The sequence below is a fragment of the Pteronotus mesoamericanus genome, unplaced genomic scaffold, assembly GCF_021234165.1.
Source record: "Pteronotus mesoamericanus isolate MK-2021 breed Mesoamerican mustached bat unplaced genomic scaffold, CSHL_Meso_final scaffold_83, whole genome shotgun sequence".
NCBI classification, from domain to species: domain Eukaryota; kingdom Metazoa; phylum Chordata; class Mammalia; order Chiroptera; family Mormoopidae; genus Pteronotus; species Pteronotus mesoamericanus.
The window spans coordinates 3426598-3446465 of NW_026555328.1; the positions used below are offsets into that span (position 1 = coordinate 3426598).

The 19868-nt window shown below is 35.2% G+C and overlaps 2 protein-coding genes across 2 annotated transcripts; both read right to left on the reverse strand.

Moving 5' to 3' along the window:
• Nucleotides 1–4572: 4572 nt before the first annotated feature.
• Nucleotides 4573–5523, reverse strand: LOC129062718 (olfactory receptor 8K1). The gene has a single exon (XM_054563741.1). The coding sequence runs from the start codon at nt 5518–5520 to the stop codon at nt 4573–4575; it is 948 nt and encodes a 315-aa protein (XP_054419716.1). The 5' UTR covers nt 5521–5523.
• Nucleotides 5524–10963: 5440 nt separating this feature from the next.
• LOC129062717 (olfactory receptor 8K5-like) lies at nt 10964–11890 on the reverse strand. Its single transcript, XM_054563739.1, has one exon. It carries the CDS (start codon nt 11888–11890, stop codon nt 10964–10966), a length of 927 nt encoding a protein of 308 aa, XP_054419714.1.
• Between the last annotated feature and the right edge of the window lie 7978 nt (nt 11891–19868).

Consider the following 19868-nt stretch of genomic DNA (forward strand, 5'->3'; position numbering starts at 1 on the left):
AAATGTGTGTAAAATAGTTCCTAAGTACTTTGAATGTTTTTTATTATAAAATTATAAGGCTAAATATAAAGAAAGGAAATTTATTCCTGAACATCCTCTTTTAGGTGACTGAATTTAAGGGTAACCTTGTAAACGAACATTTTCTTCTTGGATTTTATTTTCTCATTGAGAAATGTGTAAAGATTCTCTCCAGGAACCTAGAGGTCTACAGTTCTTAATGACTTACTACTGCTCTTGCAGCATCTCTACTCAAATAGAAGTCCTTCTTTATGAGGTCTGCTCAACTAAAATGATTGCAGATTTATTTTATTCTCAGATGGTTTATCTCAATAGGTGCCATTATTGCATTGATTACATATTATGCTTCTATTTATATATCAGTATGTTATTAAATTTCATGGAAAATTTTCTTGAGAAAATTTGTGATGGATAGTTATATTCTCAAAAAGGAGTATCATTTGCAGTTTAGGTGGTGTGTATCCAGTTTTCTTTCACAGGTTATCCTGTGAAACATGCAGTTTACATTTTAGCTAATACTGCAGAGATAAAACTATGAAATAAATAATCTTAGTGAGCAAATATCCATTTCCTCAGTAGAGATATAATTTACTTAAGTACACAAGATGTTATCATGTCAGTTCTTATTTGGAAGTATAATCAACATGTTGTATTCCCAAAGCAAGTTATAATTTTGGAAACAAACCTGACTTTAAATACTGTATATTTTTTATTATAAGTGATGTCCAGTTCTTTCCAAAATGAAAAATGGGTGGCTCAGCTTGAGGAATGGTTCGGATCTTTTAAAGGTCATTATACATAAATAAGGTAAATATTTTCTACCCACCTCTAATGAAGAGTCTGCTTTAGGTTCTTAGTGGGAATCTCTATGTGGCTGTGGCAGTAAGAGTTCATAGGGCTCTATGAACCTTTGAGAGCTTAGATAACTATGAAGCACAGATGACTCTAGAATCCCCAAGTTGCCTTTTACTTCTTTGGGAAAGATGCCACCTGGGATTGGCTCCTTAATCAGACCTCCCTCTAGGAGTTCAGTCAGACACCCTTGGAATCTCCTTTGTGGCCATCTGGACCTATATTATTGAAGTTACTCACTTATTATTGCCATTTTGAAATTTCATCATCACACAATGAAAATGATATCAATAAATGTTAATATCAGTTCTTAAAAATAAAAAATAATACATGAAAAAAGTCACAATGCATAGTCTTTTTTCTCGGTGTTTTACTTTTTCCAAAAAACTTTGCATATGTGTAAAACATTATTAGGATGTGAAAGAACCCTTGTCATTTATATTAGAAATAAAAAAACAATACTATATCATGAGCACAAGGCTACTTATTACAGTGTGTGTTTTTTTTCTATAGTGGCAAAAAAAATAAAAACCTACAAACAACAAAGTTTCCATCAATCAAAGTCTGGCCAAATACAAAGTGATTGACCTGCACTTCGCAATTGTATGCAGATATTAAAAATTAAAGCAATAAAATCATGGTTTTTGGCCAAGAAAATGTTGACGATGGAAATTCTCAAGTAAGAAAGTTACAGAGAACATGATGTGCAACTTTTCTTTTTTTCTGAATAACAGAATTTTATTTGCTTACTAACTGTTACCAAATTTTTCCAAGCTTGGCCCCTTCACTTCCAGACAAAACATGAACGCAGAGTGTGAGTTCCAGTGTTACCATGGAAACTTATCTAAATGCATGCATATCTAAATCTTGGATCAGTCAGCCATGGCATATTTAGTACAAAATAGTCCTAATGTCATTCAATTTTGTGAATTTTTCTAAAAGTTAGAAATCCTGAAATATATCCTTTCCTCCCATGTTTAAATGCACATTATTTTTAAGCCTATTTATAGTTCTGCTATTTTCCTGAAATGACCATATCTCCCAAACTTACTTTCAGTTAATTTTTTTTCATTCTCTTGCAGGGGGAAATCCAGTTTCCCCAGCATCGGTGCTGAAACCACTGTTCTTTCCCTTTCTGTCTTGGTGCCCTTGTTGAAAATTATTTGACCATATAGTTGAGGGTTTATTTCTGGGTCCTGGATTATACTGCATGGGTCTATATGTCTTTCTTTATGCCACTACCACACCATTTTCATTACTGCACTATTAGCAAGTTTTGAAATCAGGAAGTGAGACCCCCAACTTAGTTCTTCTTTTTCATCATTGTTTTTGCAATTTAGGGTTTCTTGAAATTCATATGAATTTTAAAATGGATTTTTCTACTTCTAAAAAAATATCATTGGGATCTTAATTAGAGATTACATCATAGATGGTTTTGGGTAGTGTGCACATTTTAAGAATAAATTTTCCAATTAATGAACATTTATTTGTTTCTTCTTTAATTTCCTTCATAGTTTTCAATGTACAGTCTTCTACTTCCTTGGTTAAGTTTATTCCTAAGTATTTTATTCTTTTTGATGCTATTATAAATGAAATTGCTTTTGTAATTTTCTTTTCAAATTGTTTATCATTAGTATATAAAAATGCAACTGATTCCTTTACATTGTCTTTGTGTCCTGCAACTTTACAGAATATGTTCATTAGCTCTAACAGATTTTTTGTACAATGCAGTCAACTTTTTAAAAAAAAACTCACTTAGGTTACCCCTTTTACAATTACACAATAAAACGTTCTCATGATACATATTCAAGCAAGCTAGAAGAATGTAGACTAAAAAGTAAAAGTGCACCCTCACCTCTACTATTCCCTTCTCCCATCCAACCCCACTCCACTCCGCAAAGGTAACTGCCACTAACAGTTTGGTTTTTACTTTTCCAGGTGTAGTTCTTCTGTGTTACATTTTCTTTTAAAGCCCTTTTTCTATGGTTGATACTGGAGAATGCTGTTAATACCATTAACTTGTTGATTGTGAAAAGTAATGGAAATAATAGAGTATGGTGAAAGGTATACATGACCAAGATTTTTCAGTATAGTATAAAATGTTGCTCTAGAAAATAAATTTCATTCACAACGATAACTATGTTTAGGAGCAAAATCTGAAGATAAAATGGTAAATAAAACTGATATGATTGAAGAATGCATTTTTGTATTTCTTTTAGTTTGCTCTATTTTATTTTATTTCAACTTTATTTTTGAAAATTAAAAAGTCAAGCTTTATTGATGTTATAATTTATCAATAAATTATATTGTGTATATTGATAAATGTGTATATTTCAGGTGCACAACATACTATTTTGATATATGTATGTATTATGAAATGGTTACAATAATTAAGCTCACATTGTTTATTTTTTTGTGTGGGGCAAGAACACTTAAGATCAACTCTTAATAAAATAAACTTCAGTATATTAAAAAGGGAGGATGAAATGCATGGGTCAGAGATGAAAAAAAAGAAACCCTGTCCATATACTGGTTTAATTCCCTATATTTTTTACTTGGAATACAAAAGTAGATTGAAATAAGCATGATTAGGGTAGAGTACATATGTAAAAAATTTTTAACAATGCCTATTTGAACAAGGAGAATACTAAAATGCCAGGAATCCATGCATGTGCTGAGTGGGTACACTTGAATGAGACTTTATGTTAGCACTGAGTCAGTGCAAAATATTGTCTCTTTGTGCACAAGCTCATAAATGAGGCAAAATAGACATTAGTGAAAATCCAATTAACCTTGGGTTGTATGTTATCTTCAATCTTTGTTGTCACTGCTATAGATTTTTCAAAATATTGATGTCACTCCAGCAGATGACCAGTAAACTCATTGATCTTGAGTTTGTCAATGCAAAGTCAGCTTGTTTATCAGGAGGTTCTCGTAAGCCAAAGTTAACCACAGTGGGAGGATCTGTCAAGTGGGACCTAAAATTAGCCAGCATTATTGTTATTGTTCCTAGTGTAAAAATCTTCTCATATGCCCCCTCTATCCTTGAGATAAAAAATATATATATATTAACTCAATCTGATTAGAAAATTTCATTCCAAGGTGGCATGCTTTATTTTCTATTTAGCCTAGATTCTTTATTTTTAATTATATTTATTGGAGTGACAATGGTTAATAAGCCTAGATTCTTGAAATAGTTTGTTCTTGCTGTCTTACAATCAATTTGTTCTTGCTGTGTTATAATCGATCACACATTTACTTACTTTCTTGCCTTCTGTCTTGCCTAAACATTCCTCACGGTTCAATGTTATTTATCTTTAATATACCGTGTCTGCTATAAAATACATATTACTAATATTCTGGTTAATTTTATACCATTTTAAGTATGTACAAGTTTGTTTTTCTTTTTAATCTCTGCAAGTTTATGTTCTACCAAAAATTTTGTATGATTTACTTTATTTCTAAATAATATATGTCCTAATTTGACCTTGAAAAATAATTCAGAACTTAAAATTATCTGGCTACTATATTTATTTATCTAATTGAAGTGAAGAAAAGTACAGGTAGTTATAAGAGGAAATGTGTTTTATTCAGAAGAAAAAAGAAAACTTCACCTGATAAGACATTTCTACCTTTTGATGCTATAATTGGACTACCAGAATATTAAACAAAAACCTACCTTTGCAACTGAATATTAAGATATTAAGTGGGGATTTTGCACTTAGTTAGAGTTCTCTTCAGTGCATCCTTTACTTCTTTGTTCCTTAGGCTGTAGATCAATGGATTCAGCATAGGGATCACCAGGGTGTAAAACACAGAAGCCATTTTATCAATATCAAACGCATGGCTAGATATGGGTTGCAGGTAAATAAATAGTAATGTCCCATAGAACACAACCACCACTGTCAGATGGGAGCTGCAGGTAGAGAAGGCTTTGTACCTCCCTTCAGTTGACTTCATTTTCAGAATGGCCACGAGAATTAACACGTAAGATACAAGAACAATCAAGAGGGAAGCGAGCAAATTACAGCCTGAGAAGATCAAAATGATCAATTCTAGTTCATGTGTGTCCGAACAGAGAATGGATATCAGAGGGAGGCAGTCACAGTAAAAATAACTGATGATGTTAGAGTCACAGAAGGACAGTCTAAATAACTTGACTGTGAGAAACAGCGACACAAATGTGCTGTAGAGATAGGGAGTGAGTACCAGCACCCAACGCACTTTCTCTGCCATAATGACCAGGTAGAGGAGAGGTCTGCAGATGGCTGCATAGCGATCATAGGCCATTGCGGATAGAATAAACAGTTCAGTGATGATGAAAATCTCAAACAAGGCTAGCTGGGCAGCACACCAATTGTAGGAAATTGTATTTTTGTGCACCACAAAATTTGCCATCATTTTAGGGCCAATGACAGTGGAGTAACCAAGATCAGTAATGGACAAATGTCTAAGGAAAAAGTACATGGGAGTATGTAGTTTGGAGTCCAAATGGGTCAAGATGACCATGCCTAGATTGCCCATCATTGTGACCAAGTATATGACCAGGAAGATTCCAAAGAGAGGTGCCTGCAGCGCAGGGTTGTTGGTGATCCCCATGAGAATAAATTCAGTCACCTCGTTCACTGCAGTACGATTGCGTTTCTCCATATTTCTTAGTAACCTGTGTAAGGTATAAAATTAATACTTGCATTTGAGATGCTAACTTCTAAGAGAATTTAGTACATAATATATGAGATACAAGGACATTTTCTTTGTCTTAAATTATAAATAGAGACGCCTTTTTCCATCAGGCCAAAACTATACATACCTACGCTCACATTGTAGTGTAAGTGCCTGACAATTAGCTTTCTCGATTGTACTCTTCTGACAATAGTTTTTTGACTACCGAGACATTCATTTTAATGACATCTATCTCAAATAAATGTATTGCCACTACACAATTAGAAAAAGAGCTAAGCTGCGACACCTGTAAAGGTCCCTTTTACAAAGCCCTGACTGCTTGAATAACCCTGATTTTTGCATACCTGCACTTTGTCACAACATTGGCTGGTGTAGGGAAGTACCCGCAGGGGCTCGCCACAAGTACTAAGGCCCAGGTGTTTGTCCTCAAGCAGTCCTAGCTAATAGCGGTGCTACTGATCGTCTGGGACTGATACCACAGACACATTCTTTGACACTTTGGTAAAGTATGCCTTAAGGGATCAAGACATTATGACCTCTTTTTTTGATCCGAAGTCAGTTTAAGTATGTCAAAAATACCTATCTATTTTTAGCTTTTTCAATATTTGAAATAATTCATAAACAAACATGTACACCTAAACCGTATTCCTTACATTATTGACAACCATCATGTCTGCTCAAAGTAGCAAGACAAAAAACTTTCTAAACTGTTGGTGGAATGATGAATTAACCAGTGATGGGGAAAAAAATCTGACCATTATACATACATATTTATTTCAGCACTTCTCACAACAAGTTCAGCTCGTTTATCCAATATAAAATCTAAGGCTATGATATGATAACTTCAGGATTTTATTATTAATATCTTATTCCTCATTTGGCACATTTGTTGTTTCTGCCTACTGAGTCACTCACCTCTAATAATTTTCCAATCATACATTCCTCTTTGACATGCAAAGAACTCAGCCATTCTAATTATTCAGGAACTCTTAATGGAGATGCATGGAAAGGAGAGTGCAAATGGCTATGGAGCACTGATAGAGGACTCATTGTGTGCCAGGCACTTTCTGAGCATTTTACATATATTCACTCACATGATCCACACAATCAATAGGAAGTGGAGAGTAAGACCATATCCATTTGAGAGTCAAGGAATCCAAGGCTCAGCAGTGAAATAAATTAACCATGGTCGCTCAGATAATAGACGGTGGAGTCAGGATTCAAATAAAGTCGTTATGTCTTCAAAATATATTTTTATAAACATAATGTTTTCTTTATATTAAGGTCACCTCAAGTAGATAGAAGATAAAAAGTCACACACAAGGGACAGTTAGTAAACATGGACAAAAACTCTTGTTATACTATAATAGGCTGCTGAAGCAGTAAGTTCATTTGAAAATTAAGGTGGTCTAACTGCACAGTGCACAGTACCAGGTCTGTCCTACACTTTACTTATATCAATGACAAAAAAAAAGAAAAATACATACCGCAGAGAGAAAAACAGTTTGCAACACACAGTGCTCTTCAAGATCTTTGGTGATAATCTAGTTTAAGCTGTCAACCCTCAGAAATTTTCAAAACCAAAAAAAAAAAAAAAAAGGAACAAATGCAATAGCATAATCAACAAAATATACTTGAAAAATAAAAAAAAAAAAATTTTCAAACCAGTGTTTTCTACTCACATGAGTGGAGACTCTTCTTTGACTTGCTACTGTTTTAATCCTCATTAGTTGTTGGTGAATGTATTTAGGTGCTTTTCCACCCTCTTGACATTAATTTTGTTTACGTTTTAATCTAATTAAAGAATGAAAAATGTTGCATATTACCCGAGGGAGAGTGCACCCTGTTTTCTGTTAATTATTCTGGGAATATTCCATTAAGGAAAGTCAAAAGTATTTCTTACGTGGGTCTAACTGAAAAAAATAAATTATGCAATATCACGAAACACTGGAATTATAAATATGTCTTTGTCAGTATCTTGGTTACACAGTATCATGCACATGTTAGGTAGATTACCCACATATACACACAATGTGTGAGGAAGTGAAATTGACTTCTTAAAAAAAAGTTATGCAACATTTGGTTGACATAAACCAATGTTTTATGATTTGTATTGTGTCTGCCAATAAATCAGTAGTAAAATTTTCCTTCATCTGTTTATAAGGTTTATTTAATGTTTATCTGTTTTTAAGGATTTCTCTTTATCACTGGTTTTCAAAAAATTAATTATGATATGTTTTGATTTAATTTCCTTCCTGTTTATTTCACTTAGAATTATCTTAGCTTCTTATATCTTTAGGATTATAGGATTTAAAGAAATAAATTTGGAAGAAATTTTGGCCAGGAAGAAATATGGTTTTTGCCCAATATAGTCCATTCTTTCAAATTTGACCCATTTAAATGTACAGTATGTAGCTTATTATTGTTCTACAGATCACTGAGACTATTTTCATGGTGTTTGTTTAGTATTTTGCTTTCTCTCTGGCTTCATTTTGGGTAGGCTCTACTGTGATATGTTTAAGTGTAGTTATCATTTATTTCAATGTACAATATGCTATCACTATCATTCAATAAATATTTGTTCATATCTAATATTATGTTTTAATCTCTAGGAGTCCCAGAAGGTTAGCATTGTTATGAAATCACTCAGTTATACTAAACAGTGTTTTTACTTGTCTCAGCCCGTCAATATCCAAAGTTGTGGATGGACTGGCCCTTGTAGTTCTTATTATGGTTGCAAGATGCTTTTTAGCAATAACCATTAGAAAACTTTAAAATGGTACAGGTTTACTACTTACAAGTCCTGGAAATTACATAGCACATCTGGGCCAAACATCAAGATTGCAGATAGAAAGACCTCTTAGGGTCTGGGATTCTGCTTTTATTGGGCTCTAGGGCAGGAATGTAGCGTTTCCTGGGTTTAATCTTTATTAAATTTAAAACATAAGAGTGGGAATTTATTTTATTTTTATTGTTTTTGTATCAAAGTATATTTATTTTTTCACTTTTTTCTTCCTGTATATAATGTACAATTTTATATATATTTTATAAAGACATTTCTTTTTAAAATTTGTTTATTGTTGTTCAAATACAGTTGTCTCCATTTCCCCCCCCACCACTCCCCCCTCCCTGGCCACCCCCACTGAGAATTTAAAACACTAGAAGAGAAAACAGTAAGTAGACCAAATTATCAGTTATTGAAGTTGACCAAGATCTACAGAACAAAAGAGCCTCAATGCAGGAAGGCATCTTGGCTCTTTATCTAGCTGTGTGGCTGGCAATATATTTACTCAAGATAGCAGCCTTTTTCACCCAGCCCCCCAAACCCTCCCTGCTGGCAACCCTCAGCCTGATCACAGTATCTGTGAGCCTGTTCATATTTTGTAAGTTCACTTATTTTTCTCTTTAGATTCCACATATAAGAAAAATCATATAGTATTTGTTCTCTATCAGACATTTTACTTAGCGTAATACCCTCTAGGTCCATTTTTCTGTATGGCCAATTAATGTTCCTATATATATATCTCACCACTTTTTTATCCACTTGTCTATGAACGGGCACTTGAGTTGTTTCCATCACTTGGCTATTGTAAATAATGCTGCAACAAACATAGGGGTGCATATATACTTTCAAATTAGTCTTTGGGGTTCCTTCAAATATATACCTAGAAATGGAAATACTGGGTCATAAGATAATGCCATTTTTAATTTTTTGAGAAACCTCCATGCCATTTTCCACAGTGGCTGCACCAGCCTGCATTCGAACAGTGCACAAGTGTTCCCTGAACAAGGTGAAAAAATTAAGTACAAATTGGTGTTAACAAAATAATCACAAGGATATAAACTCAGTGTTGGGAATTAGTCAATAATGTTGTAATAACTATGTAGGTACTGAAATGTTGGGGTGACCACTTTGTAAAGTATATGATTACCTGTTATGCTGTACACCTGAAACTAATACAAAATAATGTTGACTGTAAACTGTAATTGAAAACAAAGATAGCAACCTTTGAAGTAGATGCCTCTTTGAAATTCATGCCTGGGCATCTAAAACTCAAGTCCAGAACTTGCCTTAAAAAAGGAAGATGAAAAGCAAACACTAATGTCAGGGCTTACACTACAAACATATGTATAATATGTTTTAAAGTCTTTGCCTGATAATTGTATTCACCACTGTTATTTCAAGACCTATGTTAATCATTTCCTGGGTGGGATCACATGGTCTTGCTTTCACATGTGTCTAGTATTTGTGATAGGATGGTGAATTTGTGACTTTTATGTTAATGGTATTGTAATATCATGTCTTCCTAAAATAATCTTCAATGTTTTTAAAAAGAATCAGATAACTCTTTCTTGAGGCTTATTTTCAAAATCTAAGAGGAGCAGTCCTAAGTAACTTTTACTTCTGAGATGTCTACTAGGTGTCCCGGTGTTGAACAAGGACTCAATTCTGTGGATTTGGGAACTTTACTGTCTTCCTGCCCTGTGTGACCTCTGAACTTTCAGCTTACAAGTCCCTGATCATTCTTTCAAAAGTCTTGTGGATTTTGACTGTGGGCATGCCCAATTTAGTGTTCGGCCACAAACTCAAGGAGACCTTTAATGGAGGAAAGGATAAGCAACAAGAGAAGGAGATGATGTATGGGAAACAAAGAGCAACATGCCAGAAGCATGACATCATTATCTGTAATTACTTTGAATGTACATGGATTAAATGATCCAAAGGTAGAGATTGGCAGACTAGATTTTTTAGAAAAATCATAATCCAACTATATGCTGTCTGCAAGAGACTTACTTTATTTACAGTGTTGTATTAGGTTCAGAAAACAGAATAAAAACAAAAGTGAAAAGATTCTCTACCTAAAAAAAAAATTAAATTAAAAGACAGAAAAAACACACAGTTTACTGAGGTAGAATTTATTGTTTCAACTGGAAGAAATTACTAAAAGAAACATCTAATTAAAAGCAAGAAATGTTAAGGAAGAAGTATCATTTAATTGAGATCTCAAATATAAGGATAAATTTGAATATTAGGGAAACAATCTCTTGGTGCATTATAATTAGTTTTTGCTCTGGGGTCAACAGAATGTAATTATTTATATATATATTTATATATATATATATATATATATATATATATATGAAATATTGTGCCATTTGCCTTTATCAGAGATTACTAGAACAATATTCCGTATTGAATATTAAATTCACCCTGGCTGGTGTGGCTCAGTTGACTGAGTGCCAGCCTGTGAACCAAAAGGTCAATTCCAGTCAGGGCACATGCCTGGGCCAGGCACACAAGAGGCAACCACACATTGACGTTTCTCTCTCTCTCTTTCTCCCTCCCTTCCCCTCTCTCTAAAAATAAATAGCAAAATAAAAAAGAAAAGTAAAAAAGAATTAAAAGTTTTCACTGATTCCTAAAGACCCTATGGAAGGCTTTCTTTACCTCTCTGTTCCTTAAACTGTATATCAAGGGATTAAGCATAGGAATCACTAAAGTGTAAAACACAGAGGCCATTTTATCAGTATCAAAGGAGTGAGTAGATTTGGGCTGTGTGTACATAAATAGCAGAGAGCTATAGAAGACAACCACCACTGTCAGGTGAGAACCACAGGTGGAGAAAGCTTTCTTCCTGCCCTCTACAGAATGCATTTGAAATACAGCTATCAGAATCATAATGTATGATACCAAAACTACCAGCAGGGAAGAGAGCAAATTAAATGCTGAAAACAGTATGATCAGCAATCCTATTTCTTGTGCATTTGAACAGAGCAAAAGTAACAGGGGGACATCATCACAGTAGAAATGATTTATGATATTAGAGCCACAAAAGGTCAATGTAAAGATCTTAAGAGTGAACATTAGGGCCTGAAAGGCACCATAGAGGTATGAAATGGCCACCAGCACATGACAACGTCTCTGGGACATAATGACATTGTAGAGCAAAGGGTTGCAAATGGCCAAATAGCGGTCATAGGCCATGGTCGACAGGATGAAAAATTCACTGATAATAAACATAAGGAAGAAAGCCAACTGTGTGGCACACGCATAATATGAAATGACATTTTGATCCACAACAAAATTTGCTAGCATCTTGGGACAAATGACAGTAGAATTGCCAAGATCGATGAAAGCCAGGTGTTTGATAAAAAAATACATAGGTGTATGTAGGTGGGAGTCCACCTGGGTTAAGATGATCATGCCCAGGTTGCCTACCACTGTGACTGTGTAGATAATGAGGAAGACCATGAAAAGTGGAATCTGCAGCTCAGGCTGCCTTGTGATTCCCATCAGAATGAATTCAGTCACTGATGTTAGATTCTGTTGGCCCATCTTGTCCAGTAGCTCTTCTGGAAAGAAACAGAAGAGTTATTAGCTTTCATGCAGTGCCATCTAAACAAATTATAATCTTTGCAGGCACATTGAAAAAACATATTTTTTTCATAATAAGGGATATCAGATAATTCTCACCTCTTATTTTAAAATTAAAATGATAGAATCTTTAATTTCCCAAGAGAAAAGATCCATAAGAAACGCACCTACTGTTGTGACAGATTAAACTCTCACAAGAGTCAACAATGTTTAGAACATATCCACTGATTTTTTAAAAGCCATGTAAATATTAGAAATACTTATTTAATCTACACAATAGCATCGCAATTTTTCTTCAGTACACGCACAATTGTATCTGATCATTCTTGTGAAAATTAGATTTTCTAAATGAGAGAGGCAGAGATAGTATGAAGTTAATGAAGTTTACGATTTTAGACCTCTCATTTACACTTTTAAGACCCTAGGTGGGGCCTTACCAATGCACTCACAAAGTGATTTGTTTTTGTAAAAGTCGCAAATGTAAGATATTTTACCCTCAGTCAAGCCCAGTTTCTCTTTCCATTCTAACTTTGACTCCACATTCAACTAATATCAACTATGATTGGCATGTGTACAAACATTTGTAGGGTGTAGCTCAATCGAGTTAATAATACTTTATTTGATGTTTAGTGGTCGTGTTTTTAAGAGTCAAGTTTATCATTGAGTGATGGTATCTACTCTGGTGTTGTAATGGTTTCTAAGAACTCTCTTACCACTCAATATGCTGAGATGTATCTGGAATTTTACTAATGGAAATACATTTATAATTTTATGGTGTACATGACTACTTGTTCACTGACAAATGAAATTTTTTCAATTCTTTTTTCATTCTAAATAATTATTCACATTTATGCCTTATTTTACATGTATAACTTTAATTCTCTTTTGAAGAATAAAATCTTTAAATTAGTATAAGCTTTAAGAGGCATAAGATCTGGATTTATTTCTGCTAAAATATATGGTGTTTGTCAACATTTAGGCATTTTGATTATTTAATTTGATATGCTTCCTTTCCTCTAATATGCTGTTTATATGCATTAATTAATTCCTCCATTGGGAATATGATAAGGTATATAAAGCACTTAAAATGCTGAGCGTTCATTATATCTCATATTGCTGTCAATTTATTTCTTGAATTATACAGTGGAGTATACATAGAGTATAATACTGTGATTTTCAAATATTTCAGTGATAAGTACCAACCTCTTCCTGTCATAACATGTACATGGGAAGTCAGGGAAACAAAGTGGAATTGCTCTGATTGAAGAAAGTGAAGCTGCTTTAAGCTCAATCCACTGGTATTCCCTTCCTCTCACACTGAGTTTCCCTTCAGGGAAAATCTGGAACTCTGTAGGTATGATTTTCAATGGGGGAGTAACTGAAGTTCAAAATATTGAGCCAGTTAAAATACAAAATAGAATTATGTAATGTAATGCTCAGCTTTAGACTGGACAACTATCAGGTAGAAACTTCTGGAAGCCCAACAGAAGGTCCAAATATAGAGTTTAGAGCAGCTGAGTGCAGAACCCCCTATGGCTATTGGCAGAATTCTAGGAATCTGTAATTTTTTGGTGTCCATTTAGCCAATCGCATCCAAGGTATAGCGAATGGGAGGGGCGGGGGGAGGAACTGCGAAGATTCCTGAGCCGCTTCTATCCCTTTTCTTAGATGAAGTTCTCTGCTCTTTCTCCATTGATCCCACTCTGCCTTCAGGATCTCCCTGCTTTCACAAATAAGAACCTGTGTTGCAGGGCTTGCTGTCCTGCGTTTTTTTGTAGAACGGGAGATGCACTGGATTAAGCAAAGGATTCAGAATTCCAGTACCATGTTGAAGTCTTCAGTGCTTAGCTATGAACTGTGGATGAAAAGGGGCCGCCTGCTAAGCCGGAAGAGCGCAGGGGAGGCCTGCGTGGCAGCATTGAAAACTTTGAGACTTCAAGTAACCTCATAGGATGGTCTGAAGTTAAAAACTTTCTAATTAAAAGCAGGTCATGGCAAGCAGTCATGTCCTAGGCTGGAACCTTCCTTGACAAAAGTCAATCTTTACCTTAATTGAGCCTGTCTAGTGTCTTTTTACATCTGAGATAACATACCTCTGGAATGTCAAAGTTCCTTTTCCCAGACCCCTCAGAGCACAGGCACCGCACAAGAAGGAGACCACCAGCCTCTTCATTGTAATCATATTAATTGTTGACTGTTAACTATTCTGCAGCCCACTGTGTAAAAGGAATATGTGTCTATAATTTTATTTTTTGTCCAATCCCAGGGGTTTCCCCACTTTGCTTTCTTCTGTCTCCCTAATCAATAGCCAATGGATTTCTTGTAACCAACTCATGCCTCCTCTTTTGACTGTAATGTATAAAATAAAGTGCAAAACTGTCATTTTCCAGAGCATTTCCTCAATCTGTTGAGGTTTTCCCCTGATAATTATCATAAGTTTGACCCAAATAAATTCAATAAAAATTCTTACACATTTGAAAATTTCTTACATTGACAGCATTATTCTAGTGTTTATTGAGTTCATCTCCTTTTTTTTAATGCCAGTTATTACCTCTCTGAGAAGATGTCTAATTTTGTTTACCTTGCTCATTCTTTACTTTTTAAAATTTACATTTTAATTTTATTCCAGTAAGAATACTTAATGTGAAATATACCCTGATAAAAATTTTTAGTGTAGAATACAGTCAGTTTGTAAAGACTATTCTGAATAAACAAACAAAGTAGTAAGTAGCCAGAAGAAAAAAAGCAAATAACTAAAAATATTGGGAGTTTATTTTTATACATAAGTAGTATATGTCCTTATATGAAAATTATTTGAAGTTCATAAAATATCATAATACAGATATTAAAATCCTTTTTTCAAAAATCATAGTGAATACATTTATTATATAAAATATTTATCAAATATTACATACCTTAAACATATATTTAACATACATTAAAATTATTTGTGGTTTATCTGAAATGCAAATGTAATTGTGAGTCTTGTATTTTATTTGGAAATCCTAACTTTAATAGATTCTACTAGATGAGATTAGTGGTTTTTTTTTTATGATATTGCTAACTACCTCTTCATGTGCAATATGCAAATGCCATTATCGACTTTCATGAATCAAATATATCTATAATATCTAGTCAATTCACAGGATTTAATGCCCTAAAATCTTATGCCAGGGAACTCCACTGACAAAGAAGATAGTGCATTGTTGTGACAGTTAGAATCAGCTGTCAGTGGCTGTAAGAGTGTTCACAATCACAAGCCAGGAATCATGGAAAGTTACCAACACCCAGATGACAATCAAAACACAAATCCTATCCACTGACCTTTAATGAAGAATTGAATTTTCTTTTCCTAAATGGCTCTCACTTTTCTTTATGTAGGGATAATTTATGCTTCTTGTCCTTCTTTGAGATGCTCCCTGAAGAAATGGCATGACATTCATGCTCAAATCACCTGAGAGATTTTTAAAATATTGCCTCGTGGTGCCTGCTAATTACACAGGACATTCCCTGGTGAGAAAATGCGAGGGACAATTCAAAGAAAGGAACTAAACAACAGAAATGATCAGAACAGTCCTTGGAGACCGACATGGTGTAAAGGTGCGCGAGTCAAACAATGATTAAAGTAACTATGGAAAATACTTTGACATCAACTTTAGCCCAATAAAATTGGCATAGTTCCAAAAGTCATGATAAACTTCAAAATGACATGACATAGGATTTTTTCTTTGAATCTATTATTGAAATAAAAATATGTAGTAAACACTGGGTTAAAAATATATCGTAGACCTGTGTGAGATAGATATACTTTTCTCATATTCAGGGAACATCAAGCTCAGATAACCCGTGTAATTTGCCCATAGTCACATGATTGATAACTAGGAGATTTGAAGTTGATGCCTCATCTTTAAATAAGTAATATATATTTCTTGTTCTTTCATATGATAAACCTGTAACAATTATTGCAATGCAATGTGTTACTATGATAGTTGCCTCTATTGTAGTGTTTCCTGAGTTGAAATCTCATCACTCTTAGATAATGGTCAATACACCCTCATTGAGAGCAAAATCTAATATAAGATAGGATAATCCATCTCTCATAAATGTTACTCATGTCCTCCTTCTCTATGACTTCCACATGTGTGAGGACTGAAGGAAACTTGCAGACAGTTAAACGCAGGTCTAAATTGTAGAAGCGTTGCAGCTCCTTAACAACATGTCCTCGGCACTCTATGATTTCTTAGCTGTGACCCTCGCTGTCTTTGTAGACTTCCTGGTAATCAACGGTCAGTTGCAAATCCTAAGAATCTAACAGCATCTACTCAGGTGACCAGAGAACTATGAGAAACTGTTTTACCTTCTTCCTTCATACTTCTGCTTTTTGTGTTTCATTTTTAAAACTTTTACTAATTACATCAACTTTTCCTGTGCTTGGCAGAAATGAGCTGGCCACCTTTGACGTCAGCATCGGTGGGGATAAAGTGGATAATAATGTTGTTAGGAAAATTGGGGGGCTGGGAATGAGCAACTGAACATTGTGTTTCAACCTAAGTGCATATGCGCAATGCAATGTGAAGTCAATCAACAAAGCATTGAGCATTCAGCAAAGAAAGTGCAGAGGGCAGAACCTATAATGATATTAGGTCAAGATAGGATAAAGTATACAAAACAAAATGGAGTCACTCATGTCAACCAAGATGGCTGACAGCCAGCCATGACACTTTGGCTCAAGAAGGAAACTACCTAGTCATGTTAGACATATCTGGCAAGGAGACACACCTAAGACATGTGCACACATGACCGGAACAGCCATGTCTGCAGAGCAAGACCATCCATAGATGGACTCCGGGGAAATTCCTCACTTGGTATCAAGGGTGCCAAGTAGAACAGCCATATACCACCCAGAGGCTCCTGGGGAAATTCCCCATTGGCATCAGGGGTACCAAGACACCTATCAAGAGACCCCAAAGAGTGGAGTGCACCACTCTCAAGGGTATACCTGAGGTAGGCTCCAGACCATTGCTGAGATAGGTGAGCTTCACACAGTGAGATGCTGCTTCATACGGAGAAAATCCCAATTAGCCTCCAGAAACAACGGCTTGAAGCAAATTTAAAAAATAAAATGAGGAAAGGCTATACATTCTCATTACTTCTAATTCAGGGGGACTGATTGGATAGTCTTGGAACTAAGCCATCTCATGTAAAAGGTCTAGAGGCAACAAAGTGATTTCAGTCAGCTTGATGGGTCAGTCCTATGTGTCCACATTTGGTCTGGGCACTACAGCTTCCTTACTGGTGGACCTCATGCTTTTTAATGGGCTCCAAGCCCCAAACAGCAGCACCTCTGTTACTTGAGCTCCATGATTCCACTGTGCCCTGGAGGTCAGTTTAGCTGCATTTGGCTGCTAACCACACAAACTCACTGTCCATAGGTGTTAGCTGGTTTGTGTGTGCACTTGCGGAGGGATGGAGAACTGCTCCTGTTGTTTTCTGAAGGATACTTAAAAAACTGGTAGTGGCTGGCTTCAACATCTCTTCCTCCAAACAGTTACTTATTATGATCTAACCCTCTTGCAACAGTGGGCTGCATTGGTTTCTCACAGCAAGACACAACTTCTTTTTGACCAGCTAGATTTTTTCACAGGTATAGCTTACTCACTCACTCATTCATTCCTCCTGATGCCTTGCTCAGGCCATTGTAGTGAGTCAGTTTACAACCATGGTCTTTCTTCTAAGGGCTTATTTATTTGGCCTTTTCCCATTTCATCCATTTGACTTAAAAAAAACATTTTAAATGTATTTATTGCTTCCTAGAGTCTTGGTTATAGAGATGTTCCTTCTTATTATGTTTTGCAAGTGGATGGTAAATTCACCTTCTATAGGACCTTCTCTGTGACAGTCCTGTAAGGTGACTTCTAGTAGCCACAGTGCTACTACTCAGGCCGCTTTACATTCATTTTTCAGCCTGAAGCTTCCTCACTTGTGCAGATGGCAACATCCAAAGCTCAACCCCCGTGAGGAAAGGTTGTGCTTACTGATTCGCAGATGAGCGTTTGTTTTTTTTTTTTCTAACAAGATGCCTGATCATAGCGGGCAATTTTACTTGTAATGTTTGCAGATAAGCAGATTTATTTAGTTAGGATTTAATTGAGAATGTCATTTTTTCACATATGAGATTTGTATGTGGGTTTTAGTGGAATTCTGTGAGGTTCCCGGACTCAATGGCTTAGCCCTTTTTAGAACAATTTCAATCTCACTTATAAAGTTTTGCAACTAAGAGAGAGTCAGTTTCCATGCTTACTTTTGATTTTCTTTTTTTTCCCTTTTGAGAACAATAAGAATTTCATTTATTTGTATTATCTGCAATTGCTATAGTATGTTTTACTTTTATATTCAGTATTTCAATGTCTTCTTTTATGCAATTTTTTTAAGTGGAGTTATACTGAATAGCCAGACCCCCACTTGCTGCAAATGAAAGTCTAACCACTTTGCTTGTTTGTTTTTATAATCCCTGTCCTTATAGTGCCAAATGCAATGTCTAGACTGTCTTTGTTCTTCGAGCACTAGTCATTACATGAGAATATTAATGCTAAATATAATATCTGATAGGAGTAGCACATGGCCATTCTACCACTTAGATGGAATGCAGAATTAGAATCTGAACAGAGGGGTGAGAAGAAAGGCGGTAGAGTATTGCTCCCCAATTTTTAGAAAGAATAGCCATTATCAAGCTTATTCCACCTAACACATTTTAGCCTTACAAAGGGAGGCCCAGTCCATATTATATCTTAATAAAATACTATCTAACTTATGTACGTTATTTACAATCAATATTTCTACTATATTTTCACCCTTGGTGCTGTGTTGCCTTCTGTTCTTTGCAACATTTTTTACATTACACAACTTAGGGAAGGAAACCAGTTCCACTGAGATACTTTGAGAGAGTCTCTTGAGAAATCACAGTGCAACCCAGGGTGTAAATTTTTTTGTTGTTGCTTTAGTGTAATCAGTGTCTGAACCACAGGGATTCGAGTCTTATTCGAAGTATATATATATATATATATGTGTATATACATACACACACATGCACACACGTCTCTTCTTTCAAATTTGTCCTCATTGAAGAAAGAATTACAGATGTAACACCATCATGTTTGTTTTATATTGTTTTACTTGATATTGCTATATCTCTAAAATAGATAAGTGGTACAAAGTACAGAAAAATAAAAACCATCATTTTTTGTTTATTATAATTTCTAGACAGCACTCCAACTTAATAGAAAAGAAGCAAAAGACAGTTAATTCTGAAACAAATATGAACAACTTAGAATATAAAATATAGGTATCCAACCGTCAAATTGAAAGTCTTAGAAAGACTTGAATTGTTTAAACTAATATAGGATGAAAAATATGAAGAAGTATCACAGAACATTTGGTGAGTACATGTATTCATATTCTGATTTTTTGTATTTTTTTAAAGATGATATTTATTTATTTTTAGAGAGAGGGGAAAGGAAGGAGAAAAAGAAGGAGAGAAATATCTATGTGTAGCGGTCTCTTGCACACCCCCCACTGGGGACCTGGCCCACAACCCAGGCATGGCCCCTGACTGGGAATCAGACTGATGACCCTTAGCTTTGCAGTCTGGCGCTCAATCCACTGATCCACACCAGCCGGGGATGAATTCTTGTGTTTTTAAAATTTTCTAAAATGATTTGAGATCTTGGGGAAAGTTGAAAGCCTCTATGTGGCCCAAACAGGCGAGATGCAGGATTCTGTGTTCTAGGTCTCAGAGCTGATGACCTCCCAAGGCTGTTCTTCTACCATGAACACGGGGAAGTGTCCTGCAGCAAGAGTCCTGGCTAGTTTAATAGTTGTCATGCCGGAAACAGGCTTTTGTTTTGTGAGATTCAGAGTTTGGTGTTCACACCCAAGGCCT

Bases quoted from the DNA above. Each gene is read 5' to 3' on its own strand.
- LOC129062718 (XM_054563741.1), bottom strand. From the start codon at position 5,520: ATGGAGAAACGCAATCGTACTGCAGTGAACGAGGTGACTGAATTTATT.
- LOC129062717 (XM_054563739.1), bottom strand. From the start codon at position 11,890: ATGGGCCAACAGAATCTAACATCAGTGACTGAATTCATTCTGATGGGA.